Source organism: Loxodonta africana, chromosome 18, assembly GCF_030014295.1.
Source record: "Loxodonta africana isolate mLoxAfr1 chromosome 18, mLoxAfr1.hap2, whole genome shotgun sequence".
Taxonomy (NCBI): Eukaryota; Metazoa; Chordata; class Mammalia; order Proboscidea; family Elephantidae; genus Loxodonta; species Loxodonta africana.
The window spans coordinates 37,362,051-37,380,977 of NC_087359.1; the positions used below are offsets into that span (position 1 = coordinate 37,362,051).

Below are 18,927 nucleotides of genomic sequence, written 5' to 3' on the forward strand. Positions count from 1 at the left end.
CCTTCCCCATGGTCATGCCTTCCTGGTTTCTCCCCTGGGATTCTGCAGTTGCCTGCTGACTTACTGTTTCTTGCCTTGCCTGTCTCGTTTCAAGTTTCTCTCTCACACTGAGGTTAGACTGACTTTTCTGTGAGTGAACATCTAACTGTATCACCTACTGACTGAAAATACTTGAGATGCCACATTCCTTTCAAGATGGAGTCTGTGCTTGTGCTTCTTTGTAAGACTTTGTAAGCCTTGAACAGTTCAGCCCTGACTACTTTCTTCAGCCTCCGGCCTTATGGAACATAGTGCTGTTATTGATATTTTCTGTCTTTTTTATGCTTTACTGTTTGTACGTAGACCATTTAGTCTGTCTACCTAGAATGCTTTTTTTCCCCTTTCTGTCTGATAAATGATATTTCTTCAAGTGCTTTTCCTCTGTGCACGCCACCACTTTTAATGTTTATTATATGCATGTATTTTCACATTTTATTATATTTATCACACTGTATTATATTTATGTTTTACCTTCCTTACCACAAGTGATGTTTGACTATTACGAATTTTACTTCAGCCTCATTAGCATTAAGTATTTTTTAACTTTTGTTAATCAAATTGGTATAATGGCTTTAAGTTTGTGAATGATTTATTAGTAGTGATGTTGAACATGTTTCCATTCGTTTGCATTTCTTCTTGTTTGAAGTCATCTTTTTGTCTTTTGTGTATTGTAATTTGTCTTATAAATTGGCACCGTTAATAACATCTTAACATGTAAGACCAGTTTTTATAACAGAGTTTATTTAATGGGGCAGTGAGGGTAATTGCACCCACTGTTGTTTCCTAAACCTGAAGGAACCAAAGAATTGGTCAGCAGTGGTGATACTAAAGTGTTAAGCATTAAATAAAATTTCTGGTTTGTTTAGGAAAATAAAAATGTAAACATCTTAGATTTTCATTGTGTTTATCTTCTAGAGGATCTCTGGGAAAGTTTAGAAAATGCTAGTGGTAAACCCATAGCTGCTGTGATGAATACCTGGACCAAACAAATGGGATTCCCCCTCATTTATGTGGAATCAGAACAGGTATACTTATAAAAAGTCCTTCAATTTGTTTAATATTGTGTTAAATGAAATTCAATACAATTTTATTAAATTTCTTTTCTGTACTTTACATGTTCTAGGTGACATTTAAACCAACTCTTTCACTCTTTTGTCAGTGACTTATTATCTCTTTAGTAAATTATTTGCTCCCCACATCATTAGAATTATACATGCTGTAGTAGAAAACAAAATCTTGTCTACTTTTACTGTTTCCGAGGAAGAACTGTAAACTTGTTGATATAATTCTGAAATCACCAAGCGGGGTTTATTTTAGGAATGCAAGGTTAGTTTAACATTAAAAAATAAATCATTGTATCATAATCAACTCGATGTCAACTGATTTGGTTTTTGGTTTATTGATTCATAATCACCACATTAACAGAATAAAGTAGAAAAAACACATAGTTACCCCAGTAGGTGTAGAAAAAGCATTTGGTTAAATTCAACACCATTTATAACTTTTTTAATGTTGGTTTTTATGAGAATCACGTTCTTATTAGTTGAACTGTTACCTGAATTGATTACTACAAAATGAGCCATCTTCCAACAGGGCTGAGATTTATGCATCAACCTTTAATGCCTATCAAAAAGTTTATCTTAGTTCACTTTTTATTATATGAAACTAGGACACTGTTGCTCCTAAATTTCTTTGCCATGGTTTCATGAGCTGCATGGGGAGTTAATTGCCACTCATTTTTAGAGAGGAGGATTCATAGCTCTTTTTTTGGTATCTGTGTTTGTTCTTGTGGTCTTACATTGTCTGTAGAGCTAAGTATGTATTGCAGAGTTTCTCGATGCAGCATTCACTAAGTTAACAGATCACAATCACTAAGTTAACAGAACGCTTCCAAAGTGAACTCAGATTTACATGGGACATTTTAATGCAGAGACTTGCAAGGTACCCTTCCAGAGCCACATCTTAACCATAAACGTATGACTTTTTTGTAATAAAGTATACACATTGGAGTGGGGAGCCTCTTAGTTAGGTTGGCTGCAAGAATTTGAAAAGGCACTTTAGGGACTGCAATTGACATATCTGGTGGAAAAGAATGCCTGTAAGTTTAGTGGCGCGCCATCGTGAACATTCTGTTTCTTCCTAGTTTTCTTTCTTTGCTTTGAACTGATCTGTCATAGGAGATGACTGATGGAACTTAACATCAACCCTCCATATACATGAGTAGTTTTCTCTTCACCTGCCTGTTTTAAGAATAATAGCACACAAAGATGATTGATCGTTCCTTTCACTTTTGGGAATGCAATTCCCTCAAAAACTGTCAACACCTCAAAACTATTAAACTAATTATTACACATAAAGCGGACTATTAGGCCAGTAATTTTTTCTCCAGGCAAAACACAGTTTAAGAGCATAATAGTTTATCAGTTAGAACAGAGAACATTAATACCTTACTTCCTGCCGGCATTATTGAGACTCAATTAACTTTTCCACCCAGCTACTTCAAGATTTTGCTTTCTTTTTGTTGTTGGCAAGTACAGCCAAATTCATCCTCCATTTTATATTACTTGCCTGTGGTTCTTAATTCCTGTAAGAATCGAAGAGCTCCCGTACATGTAATATTTTGATGATGGTCTGTTTCTCACTTTACGTTCCCTAAACTCAAATATTTTTGTGTTAACCCTGAATCAATTTAAAAGTCAGCTTTTAACTTTTTCAGTGAACTCTGTGTGATACGTAACTGATCAGTGGTGTGCTATTGAAGTTCCCTAGTAGTTACTTCAAGCCATTGTGTCCTCACTCAAATTTTTCCTTAACATTTCAATTCTGTCTCTTATAGTCAGTTTATATCCCTGAAGGTCATTGGCTCTATTTTACATTTGATTTAAGTGATCGTAAATCTGTTTTATCTTGTGTTATTTTGAATCTTCTAGGGCATAGTAACAAATGATAAATGAAACAAATAACTGCATATTGTTGAAGTATTTTTTTAAAACATCAGTGTTGCTTCTAGCTGTTTAGTTATCTGCGGTTTTTTACTTTCACTTTTTTTGTGTGTGTTTCACTACAAAGGTCATCCTTTAACAAGATTTGTGCTTTCTTTCATATTTATCAATCATCCTGAAATTGAATTCTCAAATATTGAATCCATATGTGCTAATCTAATATTGCCATTTCTTGAAACCGGCAATATTAGATGAAATGTTGTCTATAAAGATTAAAATAAATTTTTATGATGTTATTTATTATCGACTATTGGGTTTTTTTTTTTTTTTTAATTCCTTTGAAAACTTTAATACCATAAAGCTTTTAGAAACCTTTTCTAACCTCACTGTCAATTTTTTGTACATCTCTTCTGAGGAGCCATATTACACAGAACCTGACCTTTTATTCAGAGTATTGTCATTTTGAAGGCCAAATGAGAAATAGTGACTTATCTCCCATCCTGTAGTATTGTCTTCATCACCATTGCATTTTGCGCACTCAGGAGCCATTCGACCGAAATGTCAAGTGAAAGTCTACTTTGTCACAAAAATGTTGCACTCCCCTCCCCCATCAAAAAAAAAAAAGTGTTAATACTACCATAGCCTTTATTTTGCTTCTTTAGGTAGAAGATGACAGAGTACTGAGGTTGTCCCAAAGGAAGTTTTGTGCCAGTGGACCATATGTTGGTAAGCCAGTGGCTATAAGTGGGAGCTGATCAATGAATTTGGATTACATGCCAGTAATGTCCCAGCTAATAGGAAATAATTGTCTTTTTTTTTTTTTTTTGTATTTTTAATAGAATTAAATAAGAACAAGGAAATGGTAACAATAAAAATGAAATCTAGGAAATCAAAAAAGGTGTTTCATGAGCTAGTTGTAGTGTTTTATCACATTCTTAGGCTTTTGAAATCCCTTCTCTCTGTGTGTTATTGGCGGCTATAAGGAGCGAAGAAGAGTAGGAACACCCAAGAAGTGATGCCTCCAAGCCTTAATCCCTAAGAAAGGACTTAATATGAGTTTGTGTTGGTGGCTGATTTTTTTTTTTTTTTTTTAATTCTTGGATATAGTAAGTAAGTAAATCCAGCCCAGTGATTATTCAGATTTATTAGGTACCAGTCATTGCGCTGAGCACCCTATAAGGCAGGTGGTATTTCTGTTTTACAGATGAGCAAGCTGAGGCACAGTTAGGTTAGTTAAATTGCCTGAGGTTTCCTACTAAATTAGTTAAAGTATGAGAATTGAAAAAAAGTAGTCTCGCTTCAAGAGCTTGGGCTCTGAACTACCACTCTACTCTGCTTTTCTAAATATTTCTACGTGTCATTAGACTTTTTTACCCAGGAAATTAATTAAAATGAAAAATCAAGAAGTGTTTTTCTGTACCTTTTTCACATCCTTTAAAATTGTAATTCTCATCAGAAACCCGTTGCCATCGAGTCGATTCTGACTCATAGCAACCCTATAGTACAGAGAAGAACTGCCCCATAGGATTTACAAGGAGTGGCTGGTGGATGCGAACTGCTGACCTTTTGGTTAGCAGCCATGGCAGTTAACCACTGTGCCACCAGGGTCACCTTAAGCCTTTTTATGTTCTACCCACCAAAATCTGATACACTTTTTTGGAGTTAAGAGGTGTAGCCTTCCACCCCTGACCTCCCTTAGCATTGAGAATTATTCTTGTCATGAATGTGTGTGACAAGTCGCATGACAGATTTATTATCTAGACAAATCCCTTAGTGTTACAGTGGCTGTTTCTGCCTTAGACCTGTAATCTGCATTGTGGGACTGACGGGTTTTACAGGTTTTCCTAATGCTCTGTGACCAACATCCCAAACCCAAAACCAGACCCACTGCCATCAAGTCGATTCCGACTCATAGTGACCCTATAGGACAGAGTAGAACTGCCCCATAGTTTCCAAGGAGCGCCTGAGGATTTGAACAGCCGACCTCTTGGTTATCAGCTGTAGCACTTAACCACTATGGCACCAGGGTTTCTGTGACCAACATAAGCATCTTTAAAACTTGAAATATCCAAGTGTCAAGAGGAGATTTTAATTTTGGTTTAGCCTGGTAGCATAAAGCTAACTTATAAAACAGCTCCATTAATGTACTAGACAGCGACTGTCTTTTGTTTTGCATCTTAATGTAAAGTCTGTTTTACTGTCTGGCGCCTAAGACAGTGTATCTGCCTTACAAAAGCTTTGGCTTTTAGATATGACTCCTCAGTGTTAGAACCCAGAAGCTCCTGAGATGTATCCAGTATATCACAACAACAAAATCCAACCCTTCAGTTTCCCAGGAGGTGAACACACATGGGGTCACCATGAGTCAGAACCGACTCAGCGGCCACTAACAACCGTAACATACACCTGTTCAGAACGGCACTTGAGATTTTTTTTTTCAGTTTGTTCTCAAATGCTGTGTGAGAGCTTTCACCTACTCAGTTTAACAGTAAAATTATTGCCATTTCTGTGCTCTATAAAAGGAAAAGAATGATTAAATTAAAATCATTACATTTATGATTCTATAAATGAGTAAACTTCTTTTTTTAGACTTTTGTGATTTTGTTAGTAAATTATCTTCGTCTCTGCACTAGTATTATTCAGGTTACCTGGCAGAGTTCATGTATCACTAAAAATGAGCCATTGACTTAGCACTTAAACTCAAGCCCAGGGTCAGGACAACAACACCAGTCCCCTCTCCTCACCTTACCTTCCATTTCTTCCGATATGAAATTCTTTTTCAAGTTTTCTATTTGTTCTTCTCTTGCTTAAGGAGAAGACTGTCCCCAGTGGATGGTACCTATCACAATCTCTACTAGTGAAGATTCCAGCCTCGCCAAACTGAAAATTCTAATGGACAAACCAGAGATGAATGTGGTTTTGAAAAATGTCAAACCAGACCAGTGGGTGAAGGTGAGTTCCAAAAATAGCATGGCCATTTTTATCTTAACCTAAGTTGGTTTACTTCTCTCACTTCCTTTAGGCATCTCATGGCTGCCTCTAAATTTTTCAGTTTAGACTAGGGCATGGAAGGGAAAAAAAAAAAAATTCTAAACTTTCCTGTGTGAATTTAGGGCCAGTTTCCAAATAGAATTGTCCAGAGATTTGCGTATGTTAGGTAAGGGAGTGGTAGGTAAACAGTAAGAGGGGTAGAGTTGGTTAAAGATTAAAAAAATAGTAGTCTCTGTCTAAAATCACGTTATCCAAAACATTTATCATCTTGCAAGTCCAAACTGCCTTGTCATTGTACTGACAGTATAATTTCAATGATGTGTTGTCCTATCTGTATAATTATAATCAAACGAGATCAGACATTTAATAATCAGTTTGTGTCACTGGAATGTGAAATTCATTTAGTTGGTAAGTGTTTAAAAATTGCTTCACAAAAATAACAATAAATAAATATTTTTCAGTATTCTGTACTTTGGACCTTTCGTAATGAAAGTATCTGTTGCAAACTTTTTTTTTTTATAGATTCTGAATAGAATTACACATTGCCTGAGACTTTGGTACTTTTTTTAAAAGAGCTGTTTCTCTTTTTAAAATACATTTTAAAAATATACTCAATGGGATATTATATTACCATTTGAAATTATACTCTGGAAAATTATGTAGCAAAATGAAAATTTTCTAATAAATAAGGCAAAAAGTTACATGTATACTGTGATTATAATTAGGTAAATAAAGATGGTAATCCTACAGTAAAAGAGAATCAATAAAATAATAGTTACATTAGAATTGTGGGTTTTTTTTTTTTTACTACTTACATATAAATAGTAAAATATTTTATCCTATCGTTTTATCATTAGAATATTTTTGTGTAATATTTTCAAAAATATCTTTTGACTCTTAATAAATAGCCTATAGAGAATAATGTTAGTCAGTGAATCTGAAAATCTTATGAAATTGCCTTTTAGGCTCATGTAATTCTTTAAAATTTAGGACCTGAAAATTGTTATTCTTGTTGAGGCTTTGGGCTCAGTAGATCAATGTTTGTAAAGATTTAGTCTTCCACATATTCCACTGTTCAAGCGTTTTTATATGTATTAAAAATAAAAAACCCAACGCCGTGGAGTCAAGCCCGACTCATATCAACCTTGTAAGACAGAGTAGAACTGCCACATAGGGTTTCCAAGACTGTGGACTTTACAGAAGCAGACTGCCACATCTTTCTCCCTTGGAGCAGCTGTGGGTTCGAGCCACAGACCTTTTGGTTAGCAGCCAAGAGCTTTTAACCACTGCACCGCTAGGGCTCTTTGTTTTTATATACAGTACGTATTTTCTCTAAACCTAAACGTATCCCCTGGGATTAGAAATAGACATTTACCCACATTATTCCCTCCCTCCTTGTCATATTCTTCCTACTGTCCCTTACTTTGGCCCTCACTATTTCAAGTTTCTGTTTTCTTTGCCTCTGTATTCATCTCTGACAGCTGATTTTTATCATTAAATGTTGTTTTATTTTAATCCCTGTCAGTTAGTGTATGTGGTCTTTGTTGTTTTTCATCAGATGTATCTAAAACCAGAGCTCCTTTCACACCTACAAAAGGTTGATTAAAAAATAAATGGAAATGTCTAATAGTGCTTATTGAATATCTTTTCAGTTAAACCTGGGAACAGTTGGGTTTTTCCGGACCCAGTACAGCTCGGCCATGCTGGAAAGTTTATTACCGGGCATTCGTGACCTTTCTCTGCCCCCAGTAGATAGACTTGGACTACAGAATGACCTCTTCTCCTTGGTGAGCACCTCTCATTCAAGTAGTATAGTGGATTTTGTTGGTTAAAGGATTTTGTTTTTTTCAGGAGTTGTCTGACTAAAGCATAATTAGAAGAATGTGGTTCTTCCTGAAGGTTAAACTATAGCCTTTGGGATTAGAGCAAACAATTATTTATTAATTAACATTAATTTAATTTACCAGAAGCAAATCCCATTCCCACTTCTAAGCAATTTTTTGCAACAGTCTTTAAACTGTCCTTTATAAGGCAGACATTTCTTTGTTTTGAATAGAAATAGTATGAGCCTTAAAGAAATTTCTCTACTGATAGAATTTTTTTTTAAATAATTAATTCAAAGTGATTTATGTTTTTCTAAAATAGGGATTGTACTTTTCTGGGCAAGTCTAGAATTTTTTAGCATTCTGTTATTTCTCAAATTGTAATAGCCCATTAGCTTTAGAATTATATTTGGCTTTGTTTTGAAAGTAATTTAAAGCAGCAAATTAGTAGTAGTATCTTTATGACTCCAACATGGCTTAGGTAGTTTCTAGATGTCTTTGGCTATGATAAAATTGTCAAATTCCTCCCAGTTTCCATTTAAATTGGACTTAAGTTTCCCCTCTCCTCTGTAGTAATTAGTTTTGGTTTCCTTCTTTGTATAAACACAGATTAGCATTGATGCACAAAACTTCACATCTGTTGACCTCATTGCTGAGAGAGACCTGTCCCAGGCTGTTTGTGCAGTTGGCTGCTGTAACAGAAGTTCTTTTTCCTAACTCTATTAGTTAGTTCTGAAAGGGCTCTGAATTTGTACCTTTCTATTTGCATTCTTTTAGAAATGAGTAAAGGACAGGGTTAAGTTGACACAGTTTACAGGTCCAGTTTTGAAAGAACTTCTGTCAAAAACCAAGGCGCCAACTCTTTTTGCAACTTTTCTGAAAGTAAGAAAATTACAAAACAAAGCCATGACCACAGAAACAGAATAGAAATAGGAAGTTAATCTGTTTTCTGTTTTTTTTTTTTATTCTTCCCAAATTGGTAGAATTTTAGTATAAATTTTTTAGGTGGCTCTTTTTATAAAATAGCAAAGAAGTAAATTGAGAACTCTTATCACAATAGGATTTTTATTCCAACAGTGCTCTTTTGAGCTTAATTTCTTCTAATCCAAAGAGATGATTAACTAGCAGTAAATAATACCGAAAATACATGTTTGTGTGTTTTTGTTTTGTTTTTGTTGGAAGACTAGATTAATTTATGTTTTTTCCTATCCCAGGCTCGAGCTGGAATCATTAGCACTGTAGAGGTTCTAAAAGTCATGGAGGCTTTTGTGAATGAGCCCAATTATACTGTATGGAGCGACCTGAGCTGTAACCTGGGAATTCTCTCAACTCTCTTGTCCCACACAGACTTCTATGAGGAAATCCAGGAGTTTGTGAAAGATATCTTTTCACCTATAGGGGAGAGACTGGGCTGGGACCCCAAACCTGGAGAAGGTAATGAATTAGTTGAAGAATTGGTTGGAAATTGACGCTTTTTTACTCAGCTGTAGTTGACAATATTGATGCCATCATTGAATCTCCTGGAGGTTACTATATATTCAGCTAGCCAGAAATTCCCGTTAAGACTTAAGCCTTTTAAGCCTACTGGTAAACTTACATGGGTCACCAACATTGAAATAGTAGTGGTTATGTGTATTTATTGCTAAATATGATTGTGCACAAAGCAAATGGTGAAAGTAAGTCTTTTACAGAGTTCCAAAGGTCTATCGATAGTCAGGAAGAGCTAAAGGGAATTTTGGACAGCTAAAAAGGAATTACTATATTATCACCATAAATACCAGGCACCAAAAGTGCATCTTGTAAATGTGTTAAGAGGCATAAGGGCCAGCTTTCTGAATTAAGGGAGTTATTTGTTTTCTACGTGTATTTTCTTCTCTCTGATTATTTCTGTAATCACTTGTTTACTTTTTGCTGTTGTTTAAATCTTGGGACTGATGATTTTAGGGCTTTAAATATAATTATTTTTATTAATCTGCTAATAAATAAAGGTGATATTTCTTCCTGATCAGTCTTGATCTGGGAATCTTTTTGCAAATAAGAGCGATAGTGATAATACCTAGAGCTGTATTTTTGTCCTTCATTTATTCAACAAATACTTATGCACCTCATAAATGCCAGATACTCTTTTAGGAGCTGGTGATACAAAATATTGCCCTTGTGTGGCTATTCTAGTGGGTGGCACAGCAGACAATTAAATATATTATATGCCAGACAGCAGTAAGTATCCTGAGAAAAAATAAAGTAGGGTAAGGCAGATAAGGAGTAGTAGTGGGGCACTATTTTATGTAGGGTGGTTAGAGAAACCATCACTAATGAGGCAGCATTTGAGCTTAAGCAGAGATCTGAAGGAGAGATCTATGAGGATATCTAGGGGGGAAATAGTCCAGGCAGAGGGACCTGAGGCAAAAGCACGGTTGGTATATTCAAGGAAGAACAAGGAAGGCCAGTAAGGCTAGGACAGAGTAAATGAGAGTGTTAAATGATACAGTCAGAGAGGTTGAGAGAGAGGAGTGGAGGAGGGGAAGCAGATCAGATCCTATAGGACCTGTGAGCTGTAGTAAGAAGTTTTTGACTTTAACACTTAGTGATAATAGAAGCTAATTTGAGAGTTTTGAGAAGAGGAACAGGATCTGATTTGCTTGAAGAACAGATTGAAGGAAGGCAAGAGAGGAAGCAGGGAAACCAGTAATCCAAGTGAGGTGCTAGTTGCCGAGGAACTAACACTTGCAGATAGTAAGCTCTGTATAATTTTCAAGGTAGAAATGAAAAGTATTTTGCTGGTGGATTCACTGGTGTGAAAAGGAAGAGAAGAGTCATCAGATTCTGGCCTGAAGGAAAAGAATGAAGTTGCCATGTGTACAAAGATGGGGAAGACTGCCCTAGAAGCAGGTTTGGGCGAGAGACATGTTAAATTTGAAGTTAAAGTGGAGAGTGTCATGCCTAGAAATCGAAACTGAGTAATATGTTTGGGAGTTGTCAGTGTATGGATGGTATTTCCAGCCATGAGACTGAAGGAGATCACCTAGGACTGAATGTAGGTGGAGAAAAGAGGGTTGCGGGCAGTCCAGGATTTAGGATTTGGGTGATGAGGAGGAATCAGCAAGGAGAATGAAGACAACTGGCCAGTGAGGTAAGAGGAGGGCCAGGAGGGAGAGGGGTGTCCCAGAAGCCTTAAAGAAGTAGTATTTAAGGCAGAGGTAGAGTGATCAGTTGCATCAAATGCTGCTCCAAGTCAAGCAAAGTGAGGAAGGAGAAATGTTAGTGTTTTGCCTTTTTTTTTTTTCGGAGTGGTGGGAAATCGTGTTTGGAGTGGATTCTCCAGAAAGGGAGGAGAAGAGGTAGAGACGGCACACTGAGACATTTTAAAGGAGTTTTGCTGCAAAGAGGAGCAGAGAAAAGGGGGTAGACTTGAGAGAAATGTTGGGATCAGGGGAGGGATTTTTTTTTTTTTAATTATCATAAATATATAGAACAAAAAACTTGCCATTTTAACCTTTTTTTTTTTTTTTTAGTGTACACTTCAGTGACATTAATTACATTTACCGTGTTGTGCAACTCTCACCACTATTTCCAAAAGCTTTTCATCACCCAAACAAACTCAGTGCCCCTTAAGCGATAGCTCCCTATCCGCCCCCCACGCCCTGGCAGCCCCTGGCAACCCAGTCTACTTTCTGTCTGTGTGCTATTCTGGATATTTCATATAAGTGGAATCATATAATATTTGTCTTTTTGTGTATGACTTATTTCACTCAGCATAATGTTTTCAAGGTGCATCTATGCTATAGTATGTATTGGAACTTTGTTTCTTTTTATGGCTTAATAATATTCCGTTATTTGTGTATACCATGCTTTATTTATAACTATCCACTCATCTGTTGATAAACATTTGGGTTGTTTCTACTTTTTGTTTTTTGTGAATAATGTTGCAGTGACCATTGGTATACAAGTATCTTTTTAAGTCCCTGCTTTCAATTCTTTGAGATATATACTTAGGAATGGAATGGCTGGGTCATAAGATAGTTCTATGTTTAACTTTTTGAAGAACCACCATGCTGGTTTTCGCAGCCGCTATACCATTTTACAATCCCAGCAGCAGTGGATGAGGGTTCCAGTGTCTCCACATCCTCACCAACACTTTTTAGTTTTCATTTTTCTGATAATAGCCACCCTAGGGTGAAGGGGTATCTCGTTATAGTTTCGATTTTCATTTCTCTATTGACTGATGATGTTAAGCATCTTTTTACGTGCTTATTGGACATTTGCATTCTTCTTTGAAGAAATAGATCCATCATCTTTTTATTTTAAGAGTGTAAGATTTGAATTGATTGTACACAGGCATACTAGTTCCGTATGTGGTCTTTTGCCCAACCTTGGGTATAAACTGCACGGTCCAAGCCTGTTCTTGTGGCACATAATCCTTAACAGTGTAATTGACTGGACTGAGTGAACATTTACTAAATTCAGATAGTTGACATTTGTGACTTTAGACAGAGTCAGCAGATTTATTTGCTTACCTAACCTGTTTAGCACTTCATTTCGTTCTTACGATTCAAAAATTTTAAATCAAGTGTTCTCTCAAGTATTAAGGCAGTTGATGTGTTTAAGAATGTAAACATGAAACAATTATAAGATATTTAGGTGACGTGTTTGTAAAAATAGGCTTTTCCCCCCCTTTTTTAAAAGTATAATCCTTTGTCTATTTTTACTTCCCAATCAGGTCATCTAGATGCACTCCTGAGGGGCTTGGTTCTGGGCAAACTAGGAAAAGCAGGACATAAGGCAACGTTAGAAGAAGCCCGCCGTCGGTTTAAGGACCATGTGGAAGGGAAACAGATTCTTTCCGCTGATCTGAGGAGTCCTGTAGGTTTCCATAATGAATTACCTTGATTTCTAGGTGACTGCATCATACTGTGCAGGGTGGGACTCCTTAATAGTAACCAACACTGATCTAAGTAGTGACCTGCAAACCATGTCTGACTCTATTTAATATATACTCTTTAGATGGTTTTTAGCCAACTTCTCATTTGTTTGAAGTTTCTCAGTCAGCACTGTGGTGCTGAAAGTTGATTATCAGTGCACATTCCTCTGAAAGAGCTGGCGTGCACTGCTGCTCCTACATGCTATCTACCTTTGTGGTTGTTGATACGGCCTGTTTGCTCCTTGCCACCATTTGTATGTAACATCCACACCCAGCTATTTACAGTTTTTTTGACTGTCTTTTCTGAACATTAGAATATTTGAAACAAGGTACATTTAATCAAATGCCTTCTTTTGGTCCCTATCTTCTCTTACAGGTCTACCTGACTGTTTTGAAGCATGGTGATAGCACTACCTTAGACATTATGCTAAAGGTGAGCAGACTTGGAAAGGGCTCTCATTTCTTGCTTTTGAGTTTGGATTGGTACACAGACTATGAGCTTTAAGTGGTTAAAAGAAGTTCAGCCAAAAGAAATAAATGTAGTATGCATATATGCAAAAATGAAGAAACTATGAGAAAAATATATAATATCTGTTCATATATGTTACAACTACCATGCCAAAAATTTAATTTTTCACTGCTTTTTTCACTCACAAGTTTATACATTTTAAAGCTTAACTCTGAAATGTTCATTTTAGTTAAAAAGTCAAGCTCTTAAAAATTTCACCTTCAATGTAAACATACTTGGTGTTCTGCACATTTTAATCTTTAAATGACAGGTTCGTTTTTGTGCTTAGGGAATTACTAAGGATGAGGAGTCTCATGGTTTGAGCTGTGCCAGCGCCCGTTGTGAATAGACAGGAAATTAATTCATCTGCCTGCACAGCCTCTGTAGTTTTCCCAGGGTAATTGGCATATAATTAGATTCTGACTTGGACAAAATAAAGATAAAACTTTCCATGTCCTTATACACAGGGCATAAGAATAATGACAATGATCTGTTTGAAAGTTCTGATCAGCAGTAATACTGCAGAACAAGTGCCTTCTCCAGTCCTGAATCCATGTGTTTATCAGTCTATAAGGAAATAACTTGACTGTACTAGTTGCATTAAAGGAAGGGGAACTGAATCTAATTATTGCCATTAAATCAAATATGGAAAACACGCCTAAATACCCAGGCCATCAATCAGCCTATAAAGCCTAGTCACGAAAAGATCCACACTTAGCGGGGTAGACAAGACAGGAGTGAAATGTGCCTACTACTTGCACCTTCAGTGGCGTGAAGAAAGAACACTTTGCTGATTCCATGCAGAGCAGTGATTACTGCTGTTCTAGGAATTGCAGATCCAATGTCTGCTATTTTAATTTTAAACAAATGCTGTTAAAAATCATTGGGATGTTTCAAAAAAATACAAACTTGAAGAAACTAAACCTCAAAATGTGCTGCTTTAACTATCCATTTTGTTGATGGGTTTCCTTTCTAGTGATATAAAAATTATACTTTGACTGTCCCTTTCAACTAAATGACCTTAAGGTTCCTTCTCATTCTTAGTATTCTGTGAACCTGCGTACTATAAATCAAGTATTTCTTCGTATATGAAATGAAATATTTTATATTTTTTTAGTCAATCTCATAGAGATATGAAGACAGATACTTTGACATTTTCATGACATGGCCCTCCTTTAAGAACTTATATAACCGGGTATATTTAGTAAGAGTTCGTATTTAATACAGGAGAGCTCAGGATGATTCAGCTTTTCTATGGAAAGAGCTCTAATGAGGGCAGAATCAGGGCTCTTCAAGAAACCAGTTAGTAAGAGATAAGGAGGATTGTTTCCTGTCGATGTTTTGGCAATAATGAGGCAGGGTAAAAAATGAATAACTTTAATTCAGAATATATTCGAAATGTGGTGTTATGGTGCCATCTAGTGGACATACCAGGTTCTCCTTGGAAAAATTGCTTCCTTACAGCCAGTGTTTAGACCTTGAGTGTTGGAGCTGAAAGGGACCTTAGAAATCATCTGTCCACTCCCCTCATTTTACAGATGGGGAAACTGAGACCCGGAGAGGTTAAGGACTTAGTCAAGATCACACAGCTAGTTAGAGGCAAAACTGGGACTAGAACCCAGGTCTCCTGACTTCTTATCTATTTTACCACACTGCTGCTCAAAAGAGTCCAAAGGAAAGGAAGAGGAAACTGGGAGCTGTGATGGGGTCTCCAGACACTGGTCAGTGTTCACTCTTAAGGGGAAAAGGTGAAGAAAGTCTATAAGTTATCTTGGAGAAGTATCTCTTGTACATTTGCAATTCTAATTTTTAAAAATATATTTTATCTCTGATCATGGAAAAACTTTTTGTATATTCACTGTGGAAGATTTAGAGAATAGAAAAGTATAAAGAAGAAAATAAAACTTATCTGTAATCAAAAACATAGGTCACAAAAATAACTTGTATAATCTTTTCTTATTCCTGGTTTAGTAATGTACATATAGTACATATGTACGTATTTTTTATTTCTGCATCCCTATCTTTCTGATATTCTTTGTTAAGCATGCACTGCTCTTGTGGTTAGAAAAAATGTGAATGATAAAGATGTATAATCCCACTGAGCAGAAGCCACCATTAATTAATGTTAATATTTTGGTATATATTTCAGGCGTTTTCCCCCTTCATGCTGATTTTTTAAAAATTGGTAAGGAGCCCTGGTAGCACAATGGTTAAGAGCTCAGCTGCTAACCAAAAGGTTGGCAGTTTAAACCTCCCAGCCGCTCTGCGGGAGAAAGATGAGGCAGTCTGCTTCTGCAAAGATTACAGCCTTGGAAATCCTGTGAGGCAGTTCTGTTCTGTCCTACGGGGCTGCTATGAGTTGGAATCACCTTGATGGCCGTGGGTTTGGGTTTTGTCCTATTGCTTTGTCTCCCTGTTTTTCTTCACTTAATATATCAAGAGCATTTTTATGCTATCAAATGTTCTTAAAACTGAATGATGTGTCATTTCTTTGTATAAACGAAATTAATTGAACTGTTGGATATTTAGATTGCTTTCAGTTTTTCCTTATTATAAATGTAAATTGGTGATTTTTAATGGTATAAGATTAGTAGTGACGAGTTTGTTCATCTGCCGTAGAATGTTAGCCAGGCATCAGTGATGTAAAAAATTTGGCCATGACAGATCTCCCCTTCAGATATCCATGTTAAACTGCTCAGAACTGTTCATCTAGTGAGCACGTACATCTGGTGATTTACTTATTTACTATAATGGCAAATGACCAATGCCCAGGCATCTTGAAAAGTATTCTCATATTAATTTCATACCCTGCCAGTTTTGCACGGTAGGAATGTAGAGCAAAATGTTTACCTTATGGAGGGAGATGGAAGCATATGCAGAGCTTCCAAAGGAGGGCTAACCATTGCTGTCTTTGTTTTTTTCTTGCAGCTTCACAAACAAGCAGATATGCAGGAAGAGAAAAACCGAATTGAAAGAGTCCTTGGGGCCACTCTTTCACCTGAGCTGATTCAAAAAGTTCTCACCTTTGCACTTTCAGTAAGTTACAGTGAAAATTACTTTAGAGAGGTCTGTTCCCCATTACCTGTGACAAGTGTCTTTGTGTATCCTCTTGATCTGCCTTAACCCGGGACTAAGGCTTCCTCCTGAGGAAAATTGGCTTGAGCTTTTGTTTCTGGCTTTTATTATCTCCCTCTAGTGGTGAGAATCAGAATAATGGGAAGAGGAAACAAATTCTCCAGAATAGGACCCAGGAGGTGTCACAGGGACTCTTGAAAACTGGGAAGCTGACTGCTCCCTGTGCTTTCTTTACCCTGTAAGATCCCAAGCAAGTATTTGTTGACCAGCCTGTCCGTTTATTCCTGTCCCAACACCCCATGGCGGTTTAGCTGATCTTCGGGGTAAACACTCTCCTCTTTGCTGAAAGTCTGTGGTGCTGGTTATTCCTAAAACAGGAACCGATCGTCTGCAGTGAGGCTTTGGTTACTTAGGTCCCCTAACAGCGTGCTGTCCATTCTGGCACCAAAAGATATTTGGGGATACGCTAGACTTTTAGTTCTCTCTCTGTTTTCAGGAAGAGGTACGTCCACAGGATACTGTATCAGTAATTGGTGGGGTGGCTGGAGGCAGCAAGCATGGAAGGAAAGCTGCTTGGAAATTTATAAAGGACAACTGGGAAGAGCTTTATAATCGATACCAGGGAGGATTCTTAATATCCAGACTAATAAAGGTATGTGACAATTTTTATGTTCAGTAGCTTGTGTATCATTGTTATTGAGTGACATCCGTGATTCACTAGACCCCTAGATTATGGTCTTTGTTCTTTTAAGAGTTTCTCTAAATAGCTGCTAGCTTTGTTAAAAGGTTTCTCTATCCTATATTTGCATCCTCTATAAAAACCTGAAGTTAGGAGAGAACAGAATGATTTGTTTCTAGGGTAAATCGAAGTTTGTTCCCAGCCTGTTTTAGTTGGTCTTACCATTATAAACTGTTGTTTTTTCCAGCTGTCAGTGGAAGGATTTGCAGTTGACAAAATGGCCGGAGAGGTTAAGGTAAGGAAAGCACTAGTTACTTCTCACTTTTCAATCTAGTGGGCGAAAACTAATCAAGTTGTAATCGTAGTGCTGAGATAATGTTGCACTTCAGTATCTCCTTGTTTTTGCCTGGAGAAAGACATCTTAGATAGTATCTTTAATGTCTGAAGAATTTTGAGTTGAGATCATCTTTGGTGTCATTGAAATATGATTTAAAAAAAAAATACACCTTAGAGTCTCTGTCCCTTATTAGCTGTGTGACTTTGAGCAAATTTTTCTTAACCCGTTTGAGCCTGTTCCCTCATCCATAAAATGGGGTGATAATATTATTATTTAGATTAAGTAACATAGCGGGGCCAGAACAGAGGTCCTTGATATTAGTTCCTTTTCTGTTTTCACTGACCTCCATAGATCAGCTGTCTGCACAGTGAGACTAAATGATTATGTGGGGACTCTTAGCCCTTGGAGACCTGGCGGTGCAGTGGTTAAAGAGCTTGGCTACTAACCAAAAGGCCAGCATTTCGAATCCACCAGCTGCTCCTTGGAAACCCTATGGGGCAGTTCTACTTGCTCCTGTAGGGTCGCCATGAGCTGGAATCGACATGATGGCAATGGGTTTGGCTTTTTCTTTTTTTTTTTCCTTAGCCCTTATAAAGGTTGATAATCAGTTTAATATGGACTTTGAAAGTTCAGCAGTTGGGGGACAAATCTATACTATAAACGTAGCTAGGAAAGCCTGTAAGCTCCAGTTACATTTAATTGCTAAGTGTTTTTAAAGTGTCACTTATATCTTCATCTTCCTGAAGGCAAGGATGATATCAGGCATGAATTTGGAAGTTCTGAGAGCTATTTTATATATATAGTTTGTTCACTGTGTGAGCCATTGTTAGGAATAAGATTCTAAGATTTCAGATCTTCTTGAGAAAATATTGAAAGACTTAGTCTCTACCTTAGTTTACATTGTTCTGTGTAAACAGTTATTTCATTGTAAAAGTAATAAGTACTGTGAAGGAGAAATATTTATAATGTAGGGGAGGATCGTGGCCAAGCTGAGGCTGGGGAAGTAGTATCAACCAGACCATGCAGGGCTTTGTAGGCCATATTAAGAATTTCCCCAAAATGGAAAACCCTTGAAAGGTCTATAGAGAAGGAAATGACTTGATTTGCTTTATGTTCTAAAAATTTCAACCTGGTTACAATGTGGAGAATGGTTTGCAGTGGGGGAGGGGGGATGTTGAGAAAGTAACTCTCCAAGCAAGAATGATACAGTCACCTGGAGTAGGGTCGTGGTGCTGTTGGAGGAGGCGGAGTATTAAAGAGATTCAGTGGTTTGATTTTGTTCATCTTTAATTCAGCAACTATTTACTGAGTGGCTTCTCTGTGTTGTGAACATATCTAGAGGAGGAAGAAGGAAAAGTCAAGGATGATTTCCAGGTTCCTTGTATGTGAATGGTCATACCATTTGCTGAGATGGAACTGGAGGAAGACTTGTATCTAACTCAGGCCCAAAGAACCCAACCCTGATTAGGAGCCTTGGAGCAGTAGCCATTGTCATCTATGTAAATAAGGTCATTGGTTTCTAAAAGGTCTAGACTTAACCCAGTGGATTCTCTCTTTTACTCCTGTGATAATTAGTTCAAAGGAAAGGCCCCCATCCTTTTGCTGGTTGGTATTC

General features: G+C 37.0%; 1 protein-coding gene across 3 annotated transcripts in view; it reads left to right on the forward strand.

Annotated features, from left to right (window-relative positions):
* Positions 1-18,927, forward strand: part of NPEPPS (aminopeptidase puromycin sensitive) — a 107,681-nt gene that overhangs the window by 73,503 nt on the left and 15,251 nt on the right. For all 3 annotated transcript variants that reach the window (XM_064271158.1, XM_064271156.1, XM_064271157.1), the window contains 10 exons: positions 955-1,064; positions 3,644-3,707; positions 5,794-5,933; positions 7,625-7,759; positions 9,010-9,229; positions 12,513-12,655; positions 13,090-13,146; positions 16,150-16,257; positions 16,793-16,948; positions 17,223-17,270. In XM_064271158.1, coding sequence (XP_064127228.1) covers positions 955-1,064; positions 3,644-3,707; positions 5,794-5,933; positions 7,625-7,759; positions 9,010-9,229; positions 12,513-12,655; positions 13,090-13,146; positions 16,150-16,257; positions 16,793-16,948; positions 17,223-17,270 — 1,181 coding nt within the window. The remainder of the gene's footprint in view (positions 1-954; positions 1,065-3,643; positions 3,708-5,793; positions 5,934-7,624; positions 7,760-9,009; positions 9,230-12,512; positions 12,656-13,089; positions 13,147-16,149; positions 16,258-16,792; positions 16,949-17,222; positions 17,271-18,927) is intronic.